This window comes from Aegilops tauschii, chromosome 2 (genome assembly GCF_002575655.3).
Source record: "Aegilops tauschii subsp. strangulata cultivar AL8/78 chromosome 2, Aet v6.0, whole genome shotgun sequence".
In the NCBI taxonomy this organism is placed as follows: domain Eukaryota; kingdom Viridiplantae; phylum Streptophyta; class Magnoliopsida; order Poales; family Poaceae; genus Aegilops; species Aegilops tauschii.
Window position 1 is genome coordinate 41,307,715 of NC_053036.3, and position 18,447 is coordinate 41,326,161.

The 18,447-nt window shown below is 44.7% G+C and overlaps 1 protein-coding gene across 1 annotated transcript; it reads left to right on the forward strand.

Moving 5' to 3' along the window:
* Positions 1–17,535: 17,535 nt before the first annotated feature.
* On the forward strand, positions 17,536–17,940 carry LOC109775702 (omega-3 fatty acid desaturase, chloroplastic-like). The gene has a single exon (XM_020334413.1). The coding sequence runs from the start codon at positions 17,536–17,538 to the stop codon at positions 17,938–17,940; it is 405 nt and encodes a 134-aa protein (XP_020190002.1).
* The last annotated feature ends 507 nt before the right edge of the window (positions 17,941–18,447 follow it).

The window sequence follows — 18,447 nt, forward strand, 5'->3', positions numbered from 1 at the left end:
CCGAGAACTTTTGTTTCTGCACATAAATAACACCATGGAAAGTCTGCTGAAAACAGCGTCAGTCCGAGTTAGTTCCATTCAAATCATGCAAGTTAGAGTCCAAAATAAGGGCAAAAGTGTTTGGAAAAGTAGATACGACGGAGACGTATCAACTCCCCCAAGCTTAAACCTTTGCTTGTCCTCAAGCAATTCAGTTGATAAACTGAAAGTAATAAAGAAAAACTTTTACAAACTCTGTTTGCTCTTGTTGTTGTAAATATGTAAAGCCAGCATTCAAGTTTTCAGCAAAGATTATGACTAACCTTATTCACAACAACTCTTATGTCTCATGTTTACTCATATCAATGGCATAGTCAACTAGCGAGCCATAATAATAAATCTCGGATGACAACACTTTCTCAAAACAATCATGATATGATATAATAAGATGGTATCTCGCTAGCCCTTTCTGAGACCACAAAACATAAATGCAGAGCACCTTTAAAGATCAAGGGCTGACTAGACATTGTAATTCATGGTAAAAGAGATCCAATCATAGTCATACCCAATATAAATTAATAATAATGGATGCAAATGACAGCTGCGCTCTCCAGCTAGTGCTCTTTAATAAGAGGGTGATGACTCAACATAAAAGTAAATAGATGGGCTCTTCGCAGAGGGAAGCAGGGATTTGCAGAGGTGCCAGAGCTCGATTTTGAAATAGAGATAAAAAATATTTTGAGCGGCATACTTTCATTGTCAACATAACAACCAAGAGATGGCGATATCTTCCATGCTACACACATTATTGGCGATTCCCAAACAGAATGGTAAAGTTTATACTCCCCCTCCACCAACAAGCATCAATCCATGGCTTGCTCGAAACAACGAGTGCCTCCAACTAGCAACAGCCCTGGGGGAGTTTTGTTTGCAATTAATTTTGATTTAGTTTGCATAAAGCATGGGACTGGGAATCCCGGTGACCAGCCATTTTCTCGTGAATGAGGAGCGGAGTCCACTCCTCTTGAGAATAACCCGCCTAGCATGAAAGATACGGACATCCCTAGTTGATACATGAGCGAGCATACAAAACAGAATTTCATTTGAAGGTTTAGAGTTTGGCACATACAAGTTTACTTGGAACGGCAGGTAGATACCGCATATAGGAAGGTATGGTGGACCCATCTGGAATAACTTTGGGGTTTAAGGGGTTGGATGCACAAGCAGTATTCCCGCTTAGTACAAGTGAAGGCTAGCAAAAGACTGGGAAGCGACCAACTAGAGAGCGACAACAGTCATGAACATGCACTAAAATTAAACATTGAGTACAAGCAAGAGTAGGATATAATCCACCATGAACATAAATATCGTGAAGGCTATGTTGATTTGTTTCAACTACATGTGTGAACATGTGCCAACTCGAGTCACTTAATTCATTCAAAGGAGGATACCACCCCACTATACCACATCACAACCATTTTAATAGCATGTTGGCACGCAAGGTAAACCATTATAACTCATAGCTAATCAAGCATGGCACGAGCAACTCTAATCTCTAATTGTCATTGCAAACATGTTCATTCATAATAGGCTGAATGAGGAACAATGAACTAATCATATTTACAAAAACAAGAGAGGTCGAGTTCATACCAGCTTCTCTCATCTCAGTCAGTCCATCATATATCGTCATAATTGCCTTTCACTTGCACGACCGAACGATGTGAATAATAATAAGAGTGCACGTGCATTGGACTAAGCTGGAATCTGCGAGCATTCAATAAACAGGAGAAGACAAGGCAATATGGGCTCTTGGTTAAATCAACAATAATGCATATAAGAGCCACTTCAACAATTTAATTATGGTCTTCTCCTATTGACCCCCAAAGAAAAGAAAATAAATAAAACTATTTACACGGGAAAGCTCCCAACAAGCAAAAGAAGAACGGGAAATCTTTTTGGGTTTTCTTTTAATTATTACTACTACAGCAAGAAAAGTAAACTAGATAAAAGCTACACTATTTTTTTTGGTTTTTCTTAAGGTTTATCAAACACACAAGAGGAAAGCAAGAAAAAGAAAATAAACTAGCATCGATATTATAGTGAAAGAGTATGAGCACCGACATCTAGCAATGAGTGTGTGTGAACATGAATGTAATGTCGGTGGGAAATACGTACTCCCCCAAGCTTAGGCTTTTGGCCTAAGTTGGTTTATTGCCACGGGTGGCCTGGCGCATATCCATAGTTGTAGTCGGGGTCGTACTGAGATGCAGCGGCTATCGCCTCCTGAGCTGCAGCGTGGCGGCGAGCTGCCTTCGCCCTCCTCTCGTACTCATCTGCCTCCTCTCTGGTAATAACATATCTTCCTTTTGCCTGATAATCAAAGAAGGCAGGAGCAGGGAGAGTAATACGGACAGCACGACGTCTGTCAAAGATTAAGCGATACTGGAGAGGTGATTCATTCCTCTCGACAAACTGGTGGTGAACCATAGCATTAAAGTCTAGGTAAGCAGGGGGCAATTCAATATCATCATTACGTATGGTTACACCAAGAAAATCAGCTAAGCGGGTTGCATAAATTCCACCGAAGAAATCTCCATTAAATCTATTATTATGCAACCTACGTGCAACAATGGCTCCCAAATTATAAGATTTGTCTCCTAACACAGCACTCCTAAGAATACTGAGGTCGGGGACACACATATGACATGCTTCATCTTTACCATTTATGCACCTACCTATGAAGAGAGCAAACTAATGTATAGCAGGAAAATGAATGCTCCCAATGGTAGCTTGTGCTATATCTCTAGATTCCCCCACAGTTGTACTAGCAAGAAAATTTCTAAATTCAGATTTGCGGGGTTCACTAGCTCTATCCCATTGTCGGAGTTTGCAAGCAGTAGTAAAATCCTCTAAGTCCATCGTATAGGATTTTTCATAAAGATCAAACAGGACAGTTGGAGAATTACGTGAAGATGAAAATTCAAACCTCCTCACAAAGGAACTGGTGAGATAGTGGTACTGAGGGCACTTTTCTTCCTCGAAGCTCACAAGATCAGCGTTACGTAAATATGCGTTAAATTCTTCCTTGATTCCCGCTCGATCCATATATTTTTCTGAAGGCCATTCACAGGGCCGCACTGGAGCGTCCCTTGGTGGCTCATCGTCAGCATCACGCATTGCAGGCTTGGGTCCTTGCTTCCTTGAAGAACCACCTTGGTACATTTTCCTAAGCATATTTCTTCCTCTAAAAAATTTCTGAAATTTTTAGTAACTTCAAACAAAAGTGAACCAAGCTCAACAAAATTGATAGCAACTACTCCTACAAGTGCCTAGAGGCTATATCATGCATTATAACTACTTGGAACCATATAAATTTGACATGCAAGCTCAAGAACATGGTCACCTAGGCAGCACAAATTTGCAATGAATAGAGCACTAGAACAAAAACTAATTGGACCAATGGAGGAGTCACATACCAAGGAACAATCCCCCAAGCAGTTTTGTGAGAGGTGCTTTGAGCAAGGAGATCGAAAATCGCAGCAAAATGAGCTAGAACTCGTGCTTGAGCTGGATGGTGATTTTTTGGGAGGAAGAAGAAGTGTGTGGGTGCAGGAATAAGTGGAGGGGGCCACCGTGGGCCCACGAGGCAGGGGGCACGCCCTGTAGGGGTGGGCGCGCCCTGGACCCTCGTGGCCAGGTGCTTGCTCCCCCTGCTGTGTTCTCAGTGCCAGATATTCCCAAATATTCCATAAAAAATCATATTCCATTTTTCAGGGCATTTGGAGAACTTTTATTTTCGGGGTATTTTTATATTGCACGGATAAATCAGAAAACAGACAGAAAAATACTATTTTTACTTTATTTCAACTAAATAACAGAAAGTAGAAAGAGGGTACAGAAGGTTGTGCCTTCTAGTTTCATCCATCTCATGCTCATCAAAAGGAATCCATTAACAAGGTTGATCAAGTCTTGTTAACAAACTCATTCCGAATAACATGGAACCGGAGAAATTTCGAATGACACTATGTTACCTCAACGGGGATATGCACATCCCCTATAATAAGAATATCATATTTCTTCTTGACAGTAGGAAGAGGAAATTCAAAACCTCCAAAAATAATCGATGGAATTTTTCCAATAAAATTGATACTATGAACTTGAGGTTGTTTCCTCGGAAAGTATACCGTATGCTCATTACCATTAGCATGAAAAGTGACATTGCCTTTGTTGCAATCAATAACAGCCCCTGCAGTATTCAAAAAGGGTCTTCCAAGAATAATAGACATACTATCGTCCTCGGGAATATCAAGAATAACAATGTCCGTTAAAATAGTAACGTTTGCAACCACAACAGGCACATCCTCACAAATACCGACAGGTATAGCAGTTGATTTATCAGCCATTTGCAAAGATATTTCAGTAGGTGTCAACTTATTCAGATCAAGTCTACGATATAAAGAGAGAGGCATAACACTAACACCGGCTCCAAGATCACATAAAGCAGTTTTAACACAATTTCTTTTAATGGAGCATGGTATAGTAAGTACTCCTGGATCTCCAAGTTTCTTTGGTATTCCACCCTTAAAAGTATAATTAGCAAGCATGGTGGAAATTTCAGCTTCCGGTATCTTTCTTTTATTAGTAACAATATCTTTCATATACTTAGCATAAGGATTCATTTTGAGCATATCAGTTAATCGCATACACAAAAGATAGGTCTAATCATTTCAGCAAAGCGCTCAAAATCCTCATCATCCTTTTTCGTGGATGGTTTGGAGGAAAAGGCATGGGTTTCTGAACCCATGGTTCTCTTTCTTTACCATGTTTCCTAGCAACAAAGTCTCTCTTATCATAACATTGATTCTTTGATTGTGGGTTATCAAGATCAACAGCAGGTTCAATTTCTACATCATTATCATTGCTAGGTTGAGCATCATCATGAACATCATCATTAGCATTTTCATTAGGTTCATGTTCATTACCAGATTGTGTTTCAGCATCGGAAATAGAAATATCATTTGGATTCTCACGTGGTTCAGCAATAGGTTCACTAGAAGCATGCAAAGTCCTATCAATTTTCTTTTTCTTCCTTTTAGAAGGACTAGGTGCATCAATATTATTTCTCTGAGAATCTTGTTCAATTCTCTTAGGGTGGCCTTCAGGATACAAAGGTTCCTGGGTCATTTTACCAGTTCTAGTAGCCACTCTAACAGCATAATCATTATTTTTACTATTCAATTCATTGAGCAAATCATTTTGAGCCTTAAGTACTTGTTCTACTTGAGTGGTGACCATAGAAGCATGTTTACTAATAAGTTTAATTTCACCTTTAACTCTAGACATATAATCACCCAAGTGTTCAATCATATAAGCATTTTGTTTTAACTGTCTACCAAAATAAGCATTGAAATCTTCTTTCTTAACCATAAAGTTATCAAACTCATCCAAACATTGGCTAGCAAACTTAATTGGAGGGATTTCAGCTTTATCATATCTATAGAGAGAATTTACCTTTACTACCTGTGTCGGGTTATCAAGACCATGAGTTTCTTCAATAGGTAATGGATTATGATCATATGTTTCTTCAACATGCGGTGAATTAAGACCATGTATTTCTTCAATAGAAGGTAAATTCTTAACATCTTCAGCTTTAATACCTTTTTCTTTAATAGATTTCTTTGCCTCTTGCATATCTTCAGGACTAAGAAATAGAACACCCCTCTTCTTCGGAGTTGATTTAGGAATAGGCTCAGGAATTGGCTCAGGAAGTGTCCAATTATTTTCATTTGTCAACATATTATTCAATAGAATTTCAGCTTCACCCGGTGTTCTTTCCCTGAAAACAGAACCAGCACAACTATCCAGGTAATCTCTGGAAGCATCGGTTAGTCCATTATAAAAGATATCAAATATTTCATTTTTCTTAAGCGGATGATCAGGCAAAGCATTAAGTAATTGGAGAAGCCTCCCCCAAGCTTGTGGGAGACTCTCTTTTTCAATTTGCACAAAATTATATATTTCCTTTAAAGCAGCTTGTTTCTTATGAGCAGGGAAATATTTAGCAGAGAAGTAATAAATCATATCCTGGGGACTACGCACACAACCAGGATCAAGAGAATTAAACCATATCTTAGCATCACCCTTTAATGAGAACGGAAATATTTTTAGGATATAAAGGTAGCGAGATTTCTCATCATTGGCGAACAGGGTGGCTATATCATTTAATTTAGTAAGATGTGCCACAACAGTTTCAGATTCATAGCCATGAAAAGGATCAGATTCAACCAAAGTAATTATATCAGGATCAACAGAAAATTCATAATCCTTATCAGTAACACAGATAGGTGAAGTAGCAAAAGCAGGGTCAGGTTTCATTCTAGCATTAAGAGATTGCTGCTTCCATTTAGCTAATAACCTCTTGAGCTCGTATCTATCTTTGCAAGCTAAAATAGCTATAGCAGCTTCTTTTTCCAAAACATAACCCTCAGGAACAACAGGCGATTCATATTTATTAGGGGGAGAGTCTTCATCATCACTTTCATCAATGTTATCAGTTTCAATAATTTCATTCTCTCTAACCCTAGCAAGTTGTTCATCAAGAAATTCACCAAGTGGCACAGTAGTATCAAGCATAGAAGTAGTTTCATCATAAGTATCATGCATAGCAGAAGTGGCATCATCAATAACATGCGACATATCGGAACGAATAGCAGAAGTAGGCTTAGGTGTCGCAAGCTTACTCAAAACAGAAGGTGAATCAAGTGCAGAGCTAGATGGCAGTTCCTTACCTCCCCTCGTAGTTGAGGGATAGATTTTTGGTTTCTCGTCTTTCAAGTTCTTCATAGTAACCAGCAGATATAAATCCCAAGTCACTCAAAGAATAGAGCTATGCTCCCCGGCAACGGCGCCAGCAAATGGTCTTGATAACCCACAAGTATAGGGGATCGCAACAGTTTTCGAGGGTAGAGTATTCAACCCAAGTTTATTGATTCGACACAAGGGGAGCCAAAGAATATTCTCAAGTATTAGCAACTGAGTTGTCAATTCAGCCACACCTGGATAACTTAGTATCTGCAGCAAAGTATTTAGTAGCAAAGTAATATGATAGTAGTGGTAACGGTAACAAAAGTAACGGTAGCAAAAGTAATATTTTTGGTGTTTTGTAGTGATTGTAACAGTAGCAACGGAAAAGTAAATAAGCGAAGAACAATATGTGAAAAGCTCGTAGGCATTGGATCGGTGATGGAGAATTATGCCGGATGTGGTTCGTCATGTAACAGTCATAACATAGGGTGACACAGAACTAGCTCCAATTCATCAATGTAATGTAGGCATGTATTCCGAATATAGTCATACGTGCTTATGGAAAAGAACTTGCATGACATCTTTTGTCCTACCCTCCCGTGGCAGCGGGGTCCTAATGGAAACTAAGGGATATTAAGGCCTCCTTTTAATAGAGTACCGGAACAAAGCATTAACACATAGTGAATACATGAACTCCTCAAACTATGGTCATCACCGGGAGTGGTCCCGATTATTGTCACTTCGGGGTTGCCGGATCATAACACATAGTAGGTGACTATAGACTTGCAAGATAGGATCAAGAACTCACATATATTCATGAAAACATAATAGGTTCAGATCTGAAATCATGGCACTCGGGCCCTAGTGACAAGCATTAAGCATAGCAAAGTCATAGCAACATCAATCTCAGAACATAGTGGATACTAGGGATCAAACCCTAACAAAACTAACTCGATTACATGATAGATCTCATCCAACCCATCACCGTCCAGCAAGCCTACGATGGAATTACTCACGCACGGCGGTGAGCATCATGAAATTGGTGATGGCGGATGGTTGATGATGACGACGGCGACGAATCCCCCTCTCCGGAGCCCCGAACGGACTCCAGATCAGCCCTCTCGAGAGGTTTTAGGGCTTGGCGGCGGCTCCATATCGTAAAACGCGATGAATCCTTCTCTCTGATTTTTTTCTCCCCGAAAGTGAATATATGGAGTTGGAGTTGAGGTCGGTGGAGCGTCAGGGGGCCCACGAGGCAGGGGGCGCGCCCCCACCCTCGTGGACAGGGTGTGGGCCCCTGACATGGATTTTTCTTCCAGTATTTTTAATATTTTCCAAAAAGATGTTATGTGGAGTTTCAGGTCATTCCGAGAACTTTTGTTTCTGCACATAAATAACACCATGAAAAGTCTGTTGAAAACAACGTCAGTCCGGGTTAGTTCCATTCAAATCATGCAAGTTAGAGTCCAAAACAAGGGCAAAAGTGTTTGGAAAAGTAGATACGACGAAGACGTATCAAATATCGCCGAATCAAAGTATGACATGCTGGTAAGTACTATGACTATTATCGCCCACAACTCTTTGTGTTCTACTAATGCATATATCATCTACGCATAGACCTAGCTCGGATGCCACTGTTGGGGAACGCAGTAATTTCAAAAAAATTCCTCCGATCACGCAAGATCTATCTAGGTGATGCATAGCAACGAGAGGGGAGAGTGTTGTCTACGTACCCTCGTAGACCGAAAGCGAAAGCATTATGACAACGCGGTTGATGTAGTTGTACATCTTCACGATCCTAGCACCGAAGGTACGGCACCTCCGCGATCTGCACACGTTCAGCTCGGTGACGTCCCAGGAACTCTAGATCCAGCTGAGGTCGAGGGAGTGTTTCGTCAGCACGACGGCGTGATGACGGTGATGATGAAGTTACCGACGCAGGGCTTCGCCTAAGCACTACAACGATATGACCGAGGTGGAAATCTGTGGGGGGGGGGCACCGCACACGGCTAAACAATCAACTTGTGTCTCTATGGGGTGCCCCCTCCCCCGTATATAAAGGAGTGGAGGAGGGGAGGGCCGGCCCTCTCATGGCGCGCCCAAGGGGGGAGTCCTACTCCCAGTAGGAGTAGGTTTCCTCCCTTCCCTAGTTGGAGTAGGAGAAGAAGGAAGAGGGAGAGGGAGAGAAGGAAAGGGGGGGTCGGCCCCTCTCCCAATTCGGATTGGGCTTGTGGGGGGCGCGCCCCCACCTTGGCCGCCGCCTCCTCTCTTCCACCTTGGCACATTAAGGCCCATTAACTCCTCGGGGGGTTCCGGTAACCTCCCGGTACTCCGAAAAAATGCCCGAACCACCCGGAACCTTTCCGACCAAGGGCGGGCCCACCTCAATTCAAGGGTATTCAGTTGAATACCCATTAATTTTGCCAAAATATATATATATAATGTATATACTGCGTATATATAAGGAAAAACGAAACTGTACAGTCAAACTTGCTAGTTAAGTATTTCAGCCCAAAACTCCACGACTCCGCGACTTGGCCCATTGGCCCAAGTGGCTGTAGCGCGCGCACGCATGCAGACCATCGATCTGTCGACCATCGGCCCTCAAAAAAATCTATCGATCAGGTCAGACGGAGACGAACTGACACCTTGCCCTGTTCTCTTCCCACGCGAGCGGCGAGCCGCCAGGAGGCCACGGCGGTTGCCATCGCCTGCTCGGCGATTGGATGTGCGAACGGCGGCCCGGACGGCGCGACGAATTCATCCCCCGCTTACCCTCGTTCTGATCCAGCAGCGGGCAGCAGCCAGCAGGCATTGGTTCAGTTTCAAAGGCACAACCCACAGATTCAGGTATAATTGCTAATTAGATATATTAATCCTTCACTTCTGAAATTGGGAGCTCTCTTCTCATGCCAATTCAGTCCAACTGAATAATATATCGCTGCAGGCAGGAGCAGAATTTTCTTCTCGTGCTGTTAAGGAGGATGCACTACAGTACATACAAACAAAAGTAAGTTAGTTTGAACACTTCTCTGCCTATTTAATTATAGTGAAATTAGAACTTGTTTGCAGTCGATTGTGAATTATTTAGACATGAGAATTTGCAATTTCCCATTTAAATTTGTAATGTGGGAATGTTTATAAATTTTGATTTTGCTACAGTGAACATTATCTATAAAGAATAGTACTCCTGTAATCTGTAAGGTTTCTTATCCTTTTCTATTTTCTATCCCCTATATATCTTAGATTTTGCCACAATATGTTGAACAATTACTTTTATATGTTGACCAATACAAGTTATGATCAATTTTGATGAATATAAAATATTATGAAATATCTTTTATATAGTTTAGAACTAGTACAATATACTACGTACTATAATCGGTTATACACGCCAAAAGGAAGGCTATAGGCTTTCAAAAAGAAATTCAAAATTTGAATACACAGTCTTCAATTCCTAGGCCCGCCCCTGTTTCCGATGTCCAAACATAGCCTTCCAATATATCAGTCTTTATGTCTCGACCATTTTGAGACTCCTCGTCATGTCCATGATCACATCCGGGACTCTGAACTACCTTCGGTACATCAAAACACATAAACTCATAATACTGATCGTCACCGAACATTAAGCGTGCGGACCCTACGGGTTCGAGAACTATGGAGACATGACCGAGACTCACGTCCGGTCAATAACCAATAGCGGAACCTGGATGCTCATATTGGTTCCTACATATTCTACGAAGATCTTTGTCGGTCAAACCTTTGTCATCGCTATGTTACTTGCCCGAGATTCGATTGTCGGTATCTCAATACCTAGTTCAATCTCGTTACCGGCAAGTCTCTTTACTCGTTCCGTAATGCATCATCCCGCAACTAACTCATTAGTCACATTGCTTGCAAGGCTTATAGTGATGTGCATTACCGAGAGGGCCCAGAGATACCTCTCCGTAACACGGAGTGACAAATCCTAATCTCGATCTATGCCAACCCAACAAACACCATCGGAGACACCTGTAGAGCATCTTTATAATCACCCAGTTACGTTGTGACGTTTGATAGCACACTAAGTGTTCCTCCGGTATTCGGGAGTTGCATAATCTCATAGTCATAGGAACATGTATAAGTCATGAAGAAAGAAATAGCAATAAACTAAACGATCATAGTGCTAAGCTAACGGATGGGTCAAGTCAATCACATCATTCTCTAATAATGTGATCCCGTTCATCAAATGAAAACACGTGTATATGGCTAGAAAACTTAACCATCTTTGATTAACGAGCTAGTCAATGTAGAGGCATACTAGTGACACTCTGTTTGTCTATGTATTCACACACGTACTAAGTTTCCGGTTAATACAATTCTAGCATGAATAATAAACATTTATCATGATATAAGGAAATATAAATAACAACTTTATTATTGCCTCTAGGGCATATTTCCTTCAGGACCAGACAGCACTGCCGGTGGAGTGAGTCTGAGGAGGATACTGGAGTTCGCTCTTCATCCCGTGCTGTAGAGGAGTGTGAGGAGGAGGAACATGACTGGTGATGCCTTGGAGTTCTACTACCACCTGTGTTGTAGGTGTCCTCTCTGCCTTTTTTGTGTCTCGATGCCAAAGGGGGGGAGAGTGTAGGATTTGCGAGTCTTGTGTCGAGTCTTGTGTCGCTTTGCTTTTGTTTGTTGGTTTGTGGTTGTGTTCGTGTGAGACCAGGAGACTATCATATGGTGTGAGACATATACCCTCAAGCTTACCTTATTGTCTAGCATGTTTAGTAGATTGTGAGCTTATGCTATCTTGTACCCTTGACTTCATGCTCACTTACTTTACCTTGCCTCCATGCTTATTGTCACTTATATTGCTGCAAGTTTTACCTTGCCTCCATGCTTATCTTATTGTCTAGTATGTTTAGTAGATTGTGAGCTTTTGCTATCTTGTGCCCTTGACTTCATGCTCACTTACTTTACCTTGCCTCCATGCTTATTGTCACTTATATTGTTGCAAGTTTTGCCTTGTCTATAAAATATAGGGGGAGTGTTGATCCTAGTATGTGTGCCGTGCAGTCCAAAGCATATCTATAGAGTGCACACATCTAAGGGGAGCCTGTCTATATTTTATAGATGTTGGGTTTGCTTATGTTCATTTTATTTCCTTATGTGCAAATCCAGTATTGTCATCAATCCACCAAAAAGGGGGAGTTGTAAGGGCATATTTCTCCATATGTGGTTTTGGTGATTGATGACAATGAATTTGCGGACTAATCATGTGCATTGAGCATTTCAAAGATCTCATGTCTAGGTACAAGATGATTCGGTGCCCCTCAGAGCCTATCGAAGACGGCGGTTTTCTATGTTTCTTTTCGGTGGATTCGAGTCGTAGGAAAGCCGTACTATTAAGAGGGGGTCCGCTTCGGAAAGGTTAGGGTGGAATCAACATGTACACATTGTTCCTTTGCACCACCTTTCCTTTGCTTCTTTGGAGCACCGGTCGTTTACCCTTGTCTCTGCGAAATGAAGGCTTCCAAATGCTTAGTGTCTGTGGCATGCGGTAGTACGGCTCAAGGGAGCAGTAGTACCACAGGACCTTGCGGTAGTACCACTCAAGGGAGCGGTAGTACCGCAGGGTCCAGTGGTAGTACCGCTCCTGGTGAGCGGTAGTACCACTAGCTCTGGCCCTGACACTAGCGCGTGCGGAAGTAGGTGCAGAAGTAATTTTTTTACTTCCGCCCCCACGCGGTAGTACCGCTCCCTGCGACCGGTAGTACTGTGCCGGATTTTCGCACAGTCCTAAACTCAGCGGAAGTAGCCACAGACGTAAATTATTTAGTCCGTGCCTTTCCAGCCCAGTTGAGCCCGGCCTTGCGGTAGTACCGCAAGGGTGCGCGGCAGTACTGCTCCGACGGTTCTACCGCTCGTTGCTATACGCAACAGGGCCTCGACTGGTCTCTGTCGTGCGAGCGGTGCTACCGCAACTTCAAGCGGTAGTACCACAACCCCTTGCGGTAGTACCGCGAGCGTATGCGGTAGTACCACGTGTCGCGGGCTGAGTGGGTTGGTAACGGTTGGATCTTTTCACCCACTATATAAAGAGGGTCTTCTTCCCCAAGAAGACTACCTCTTCCCTCCCGAAAGCTCCATTGTTGCTCAAAGCTCCATTTTCACCCGAGCTCTCTCCCTAGCCAATCAAACTTGTTGATTTTCTAGGGATTGGTTGAGAAGGCCCCGATCTACACTTCCACCAAGAGAAATTGATTCCCCCCGACTAATCCCTTGCGGATCTTGTTACTCTTGGGTGTTTGAGCACCCTAGACGGTTGAGGTCACCGCGGAGCCATATTCCATTATGGTGAAGCTTCGTGGTGTCGTTGGGAGCCTCCGATTAAGTTGTGGAGATTGCCCCAACCTTGTTTGTAAAGGTTCGGTCGCCGCCTCCAAGGGCACCAATAGTGGAATCACGGCATCTCACATTGTGTGAGGGCGTGAGGAGAATACGGTGGCCCTAGTGGCCTCTTGGGGAGCATTGTGCCTCCACACCGCTCTAACGGAGACATACTTCCTCTCAAAGGGAAGGAACTTCGGTAACACATCCTCATCTCCACCGGCTCCACTCTTGGTTATCTCTTACCTTTACTTGTGCAAGCTTATATTGTGTTGTATTCCTTGCTTGCTTGTGTGCTTGTTGTTGTTGCATCATATAGGTTGCTCACCTAGTTGCATATCTAGACAACCTACTTTGATGCAAATTTTAATTTGGTAAAGAAAAGCTAAAAATTGTTAGTTGCCTATTCACCCCCCCTCTAGTCAACTATATCGATCCTTTCACAAGGGGTCGTCATCTCCATCACAAGCTACTGCTAGTTGCAACACCGTTGCAGCTGCTACCTCGCTGCACCGCCTGTCACAAAACAAACCATGGATGCGGGCGCCCTTGAGTTGCAGCACTGCCCACCACACTACCCCCGTATTCGTGGGAGAGGAAGGAGCCGCGTGAGCGTCGCAGCCATCGGGAGGTAGGAGTCGCACAAGCACCATGGCAGGAGCCGCTCGCCGGGAAGATTGTTGTGTCGTGGCCCATGGCTGGCGAGATAGCTATTGAGGGGAGAGAGCTGTGAGGGGAATGAATGGTTGTACTGCATCGTGAAGAGATAAGCGGTGGGTGGGCCCAAATGCTAATGTGGAGAGAAAACTTAAGCGAGCGACGTGGTGCGACTGGCCGAAGATTCGGCCGGCATGTAGGCACGAAGGTTGTGGGGACCTACGTCGACTCAAACTGTATTGCATGGGAATACGAGCGAACCGCCGAGCGACGAGGGAGGGCTGGTGATGGTGTCATGGACTAGGGGGTCCTAGCTTAGCTGATCTTGGCCCTGGGCCAAGCTGACGACCCATGATAAAGAAAGAACTTCGGAGGCCTCAAACCCGCGATGTATCGAACACCGCCGATGACTTGACGTGTACTCCAAGGATAACTACTACGTTCGGCATGTGATCTCTAGTCGACAACCAATCTTATGTAACCCTAGATACCCTCGGTGCCTATATAAACCGGAGGGTTGAGCCCGTAAAGGTGATCTCATTCATTCATTACCATCATCCATACTAGCCTTAGGGTTTAGTCCACAACTTACGATGTTGAGGTAGATGAACTCTATACATTGATATATACATAATATAAGCCAGAGCAGGACGTAGGGTTTTACCTCTTCGAGAGGGCTCGAACCTGGGTAGAAACGCTGTGTCCATTGTCTCCTGTTACCCATCGATCCGATCTCATAGCTTGGGGGCCCCCTACCCGAGGTCTGTCGGTCTTTGAGGGTAGATATATATATAAGTGTGTGTGTGTGTGTGCGTGCGCGTGCGTGCGTGCGCGCGTGTGTGTGTGTTGTGTGTGTATTTTGATATCCCTAATTATCTCGGTTGCGACCTCCAATGCTTACAGTCTAGCAAAAATATCGTGATATGCTTTCTAGTGTCTTATTAGATGAGGTTTGCTTTTGTTCAACCCCCTCCCCCTAAGTAAGTTTAGGGATCTCAAAATACACTGTATAAATAGTAATTGTGTATTTACAAATTTTGCCTTAAAATTCGGATATCCCACTACCACGAGTGCCGACGACCGTGCAAGGCACCAAACTAAGGGTCAAGACCCGTCGAGCTATGGCTAGAGATTTCTTCTAACATGATTGAAGCAACAATCCTATCTGTTCTCATTTGATGAAACATTTTATTTTTCTACTAAAACAACATGTTCCTCTAGCAGTGGCATTGGGAACGACAGAAGACACAAATAATGGATGCCCAAATAAACTTAGTACTCCCTACGATCCAAAATAAGTGTCGCAGTTTTGAAGTGGGGTTAGTTCAAAACTCCTAGTTCAAAACCACGCCACTTACAATGGATCAGAGGTAGTAATAAACAAGGAATCCAAGATTAAGAACCACTCCCAATAATGAGAGGGGGCTAGAATTAGTTAATTTGTGTGAGCAACGTCGGCGGTGGAAGAATATGTGGTGATTTGCCGCTGTTGTGCCGAATGAGAAGAAGAAAATGAGAGTTTAGGAGAGAGAAAGGGAGAGATAAACGGACTGGTTAAACAAAAAGATACTACCCTTATGTCGACCACTAATCCGTAAAGCTTTTAGGGGAGGGGGGAGGGGTGGGGTGGCGGAAGGGTAGGGGTAGTGAAGCAAAGCTACGGGAGAATAAGCCACCCTAATGGATTTCTTAATATATCGGCAGGACAAAACTTGAGGTAAAAGAACGAATTTCATAACGCGCTCTTACGCACAACAATTTCTTACTTTTTTGGTCAACGCTCGTCTTCTTCCGCAAGCGTTTCTTTAACAAGACCAGTCTCATTAGCCAATCGCTTTGCAGCATAGAGCAAGCTGAGCGACCAAGGGTGGAAGAATGAGGCGCAACCTACAGCCTACTTACCGTAGATTGATTTTTCTCTTCCGTGGTCATTCCGTTTGGCTTTCCTGTAAGAAAAGATAAAAGGAGAAAACAAATTGAACTGCTCGCATTTTGCGAAAGCATCGTTGTGCAGTGCAGGGTTAATCAAATTGCTCAAGAGCCCTCTCGAGCAAAGTAGGTGACATGCATTGGGGTAGTTGGTTGTGTCTGATGTTGACACATTTTTCCCTAACATGTTGCACTGTTGGCTCTCAAGCTGCGATGCGCATGTTGTCGTTTCCCCCCAATTCGTCGATCTTCACGTGTGGGTGCAGTTGCATCTTATTCCGTCGTCGACAAGGACGAAAACAATAAAATGCCATGGTTTCCACTCCAAGCAGTTGCGTTTGGTCCATTCCATTTGTTGTGACTAGCTTTGATATTTGGATTCAGATACCAACACCAAACCAGCACCACCACCGGTGTGAGCCACACAGACCGGGGAGGCCCTCGTGTCCGGCTCGTGGTCGCGGGATGCCGAGGCCCACGTAGCCCGGCCCACCGAGCCGTGGCCACCCACTACTACTATATGCTCGGATACGACAGCCTCACCCGCCGGCGCAGCCTCGGCCAGTTGGAACAGACAAAGGGTGAGCGAAGTTTTTATGCCTATGGACGCTAAGATCATATTGGGCATTCCTCTATGCACACGCAATATATATGATTTTTGGTGCTGGAACTTTGAGAACAATGGCTCTTTCTCAGTAAAATCTGCATGCAGGATGTTGGTCACGACCAAGCAACGCCGCGAGGCATGGCTTGAGGGTTTGCCAGGAACGTCAACTTTAAATGCCGAGGAGGGGATGTGGAAGAAACTTTGGAACACCGAGGTACCAGTCAAGGTTCGTATGTTCATGTGGAGGCTTTCGAAACACTCGCTATCTACTGAGGATGTGCGGGCCCGCCGTCATATGTCTACTACTAGCACATGTGGTTTATGCGGAATGCCGGATTCGTGGAAACACTCCCTCTTGCAGTGCACACTGTCTAGGTGCATATGGGCGTTGGTGGATGAAGACCTCGCACATAAAATGTTGGTGCTTGAAGAACCAAAAGCGAAGCCATGGCTTTTTGCACTGATGGAATCTCTTACACATGATCAGTTTGTCCTCCTATCAATAACTTTGGTCGATATGGTATGCGAGGCGTAAGGCGATCCATGAGGGAATTTTTCAGAGCCCTCAAGCAGTTCAAAATTTTAGCAGAAGATACTGCGATGAGATGAACATGATAAAGCCAAAGGTGGTGCATGAGGTGGTATCTAACTCTGGCCAGGCAGCGCCGCAGCGACCTAAAGCACCTCCGATGGGCTATGCGAAGATACATGTCGATGTTGCAGTCAGGCAAGGGAGGGGAGGTTCTGCCGCAGCGGTATGTCGCGACTCCAGCGGCAATTATTTGGGGAGCTCTGCCCTAGTGGTCGAAGGCGTTGATGACCCAGCTTCACTGGAAGCAATGGCATGCAGGGAGGCAATGGCTTTGGCAGAGGATCTTCTCCTTAACAACTTTGTGATTGCCTCTGATTGCAAGCAAGTCGTCTCGGATATTACTAAAGGCAGTCGGGGGCAAATATGGTGCAATAGTGAACGAGATCAATCTCCGAGCTACTCAATTTCAATGTATTTTTTCTTTTGAGTGTCGTGCTGTGAATTATGAAGCACATAGTTTAGCCAGATTGTCTCAGAAGGGGTCCAGGGCGCCATGTTTGGCTTGGCCAACCCCATGACCTAGCTTGTATCCACTCTCTGTGGACTTTGAGTAATAAAACTGGCTTAATCCTCAAAACCCGCTGGCGCAACAATGGTGCGCCTGCTCCTCCACCAATGCTGTTGCGGCCTCATGCCCCTGCCCCCTCCTGTGTCGCGCCGTCGCGCTCCCTCCCCCGCCGTCCCTCCTCACCTTCTCCACCGCGCCCCCCGCACGCTCTCGCTCCGCGTGGCCGTCGTCGCGCCCGCCTGCCTCATCACCGCTGAGGACGACGGCTCCTCCTCCCGGGACGTCGCGGCTCAGAAAGGGGAGGAGACCTCCGGCCGGTTCGACCTAGGGGTGCCGCCGCCATTCGGGCTGGCTGACATCCGCGCCGCCATCCCCAAGCGCTGCTGGGTCAAGGACCCGTGGCGCTCCATGGGGTACGTAGTGCGCGACGTCGTCGCTGTGCTCGCCCTCGCCGCCGCCGCCGCCCGCCTCGACAGCTGGCTCGCCTGACCCGTCTACTGGGCTGCCCAGGGCACCGATTAGGTTGATGCATCTGTGCTCGATTCCTTCTTTCTTGTTGCTCTCCATGGCGAGCGGCTTCATCTTGTTGTTCTTTGTGAAGCGCTTCTTCTTGTTCACGCACTTGACAGCTGCGTTCGTTGACGGCTCAAGTGGCCTCGTGGAGTGCGTGTTGTGCTTCAAGTGCTTATTCTTCACGGCTTTGTTGCTCTTGTCGCAGTGTGTTGTCGTCTTGAGGTGTTTGACGTGGACGTTGTGGTTGTCGCGGTTGCTCTTGGTCCACGGCGTCTTGTTCTTGGTGTCACACTTTTTCATGTGCTCGGACTCGGTCTCGCAAACCATTGCCATGGAATGGATTTTGGTTTTCATTGCAAAGAGGTGAGCGAGCTCAAGGAGGATTTGCATCGGAAGAAGAGTAGGCCGAAGAGTGTCGACTTGAGTGGCGTCGTCTTGATGAAGAAGTTGTGAAGGATGCGCGGCTCACAATCATGTTGTGAA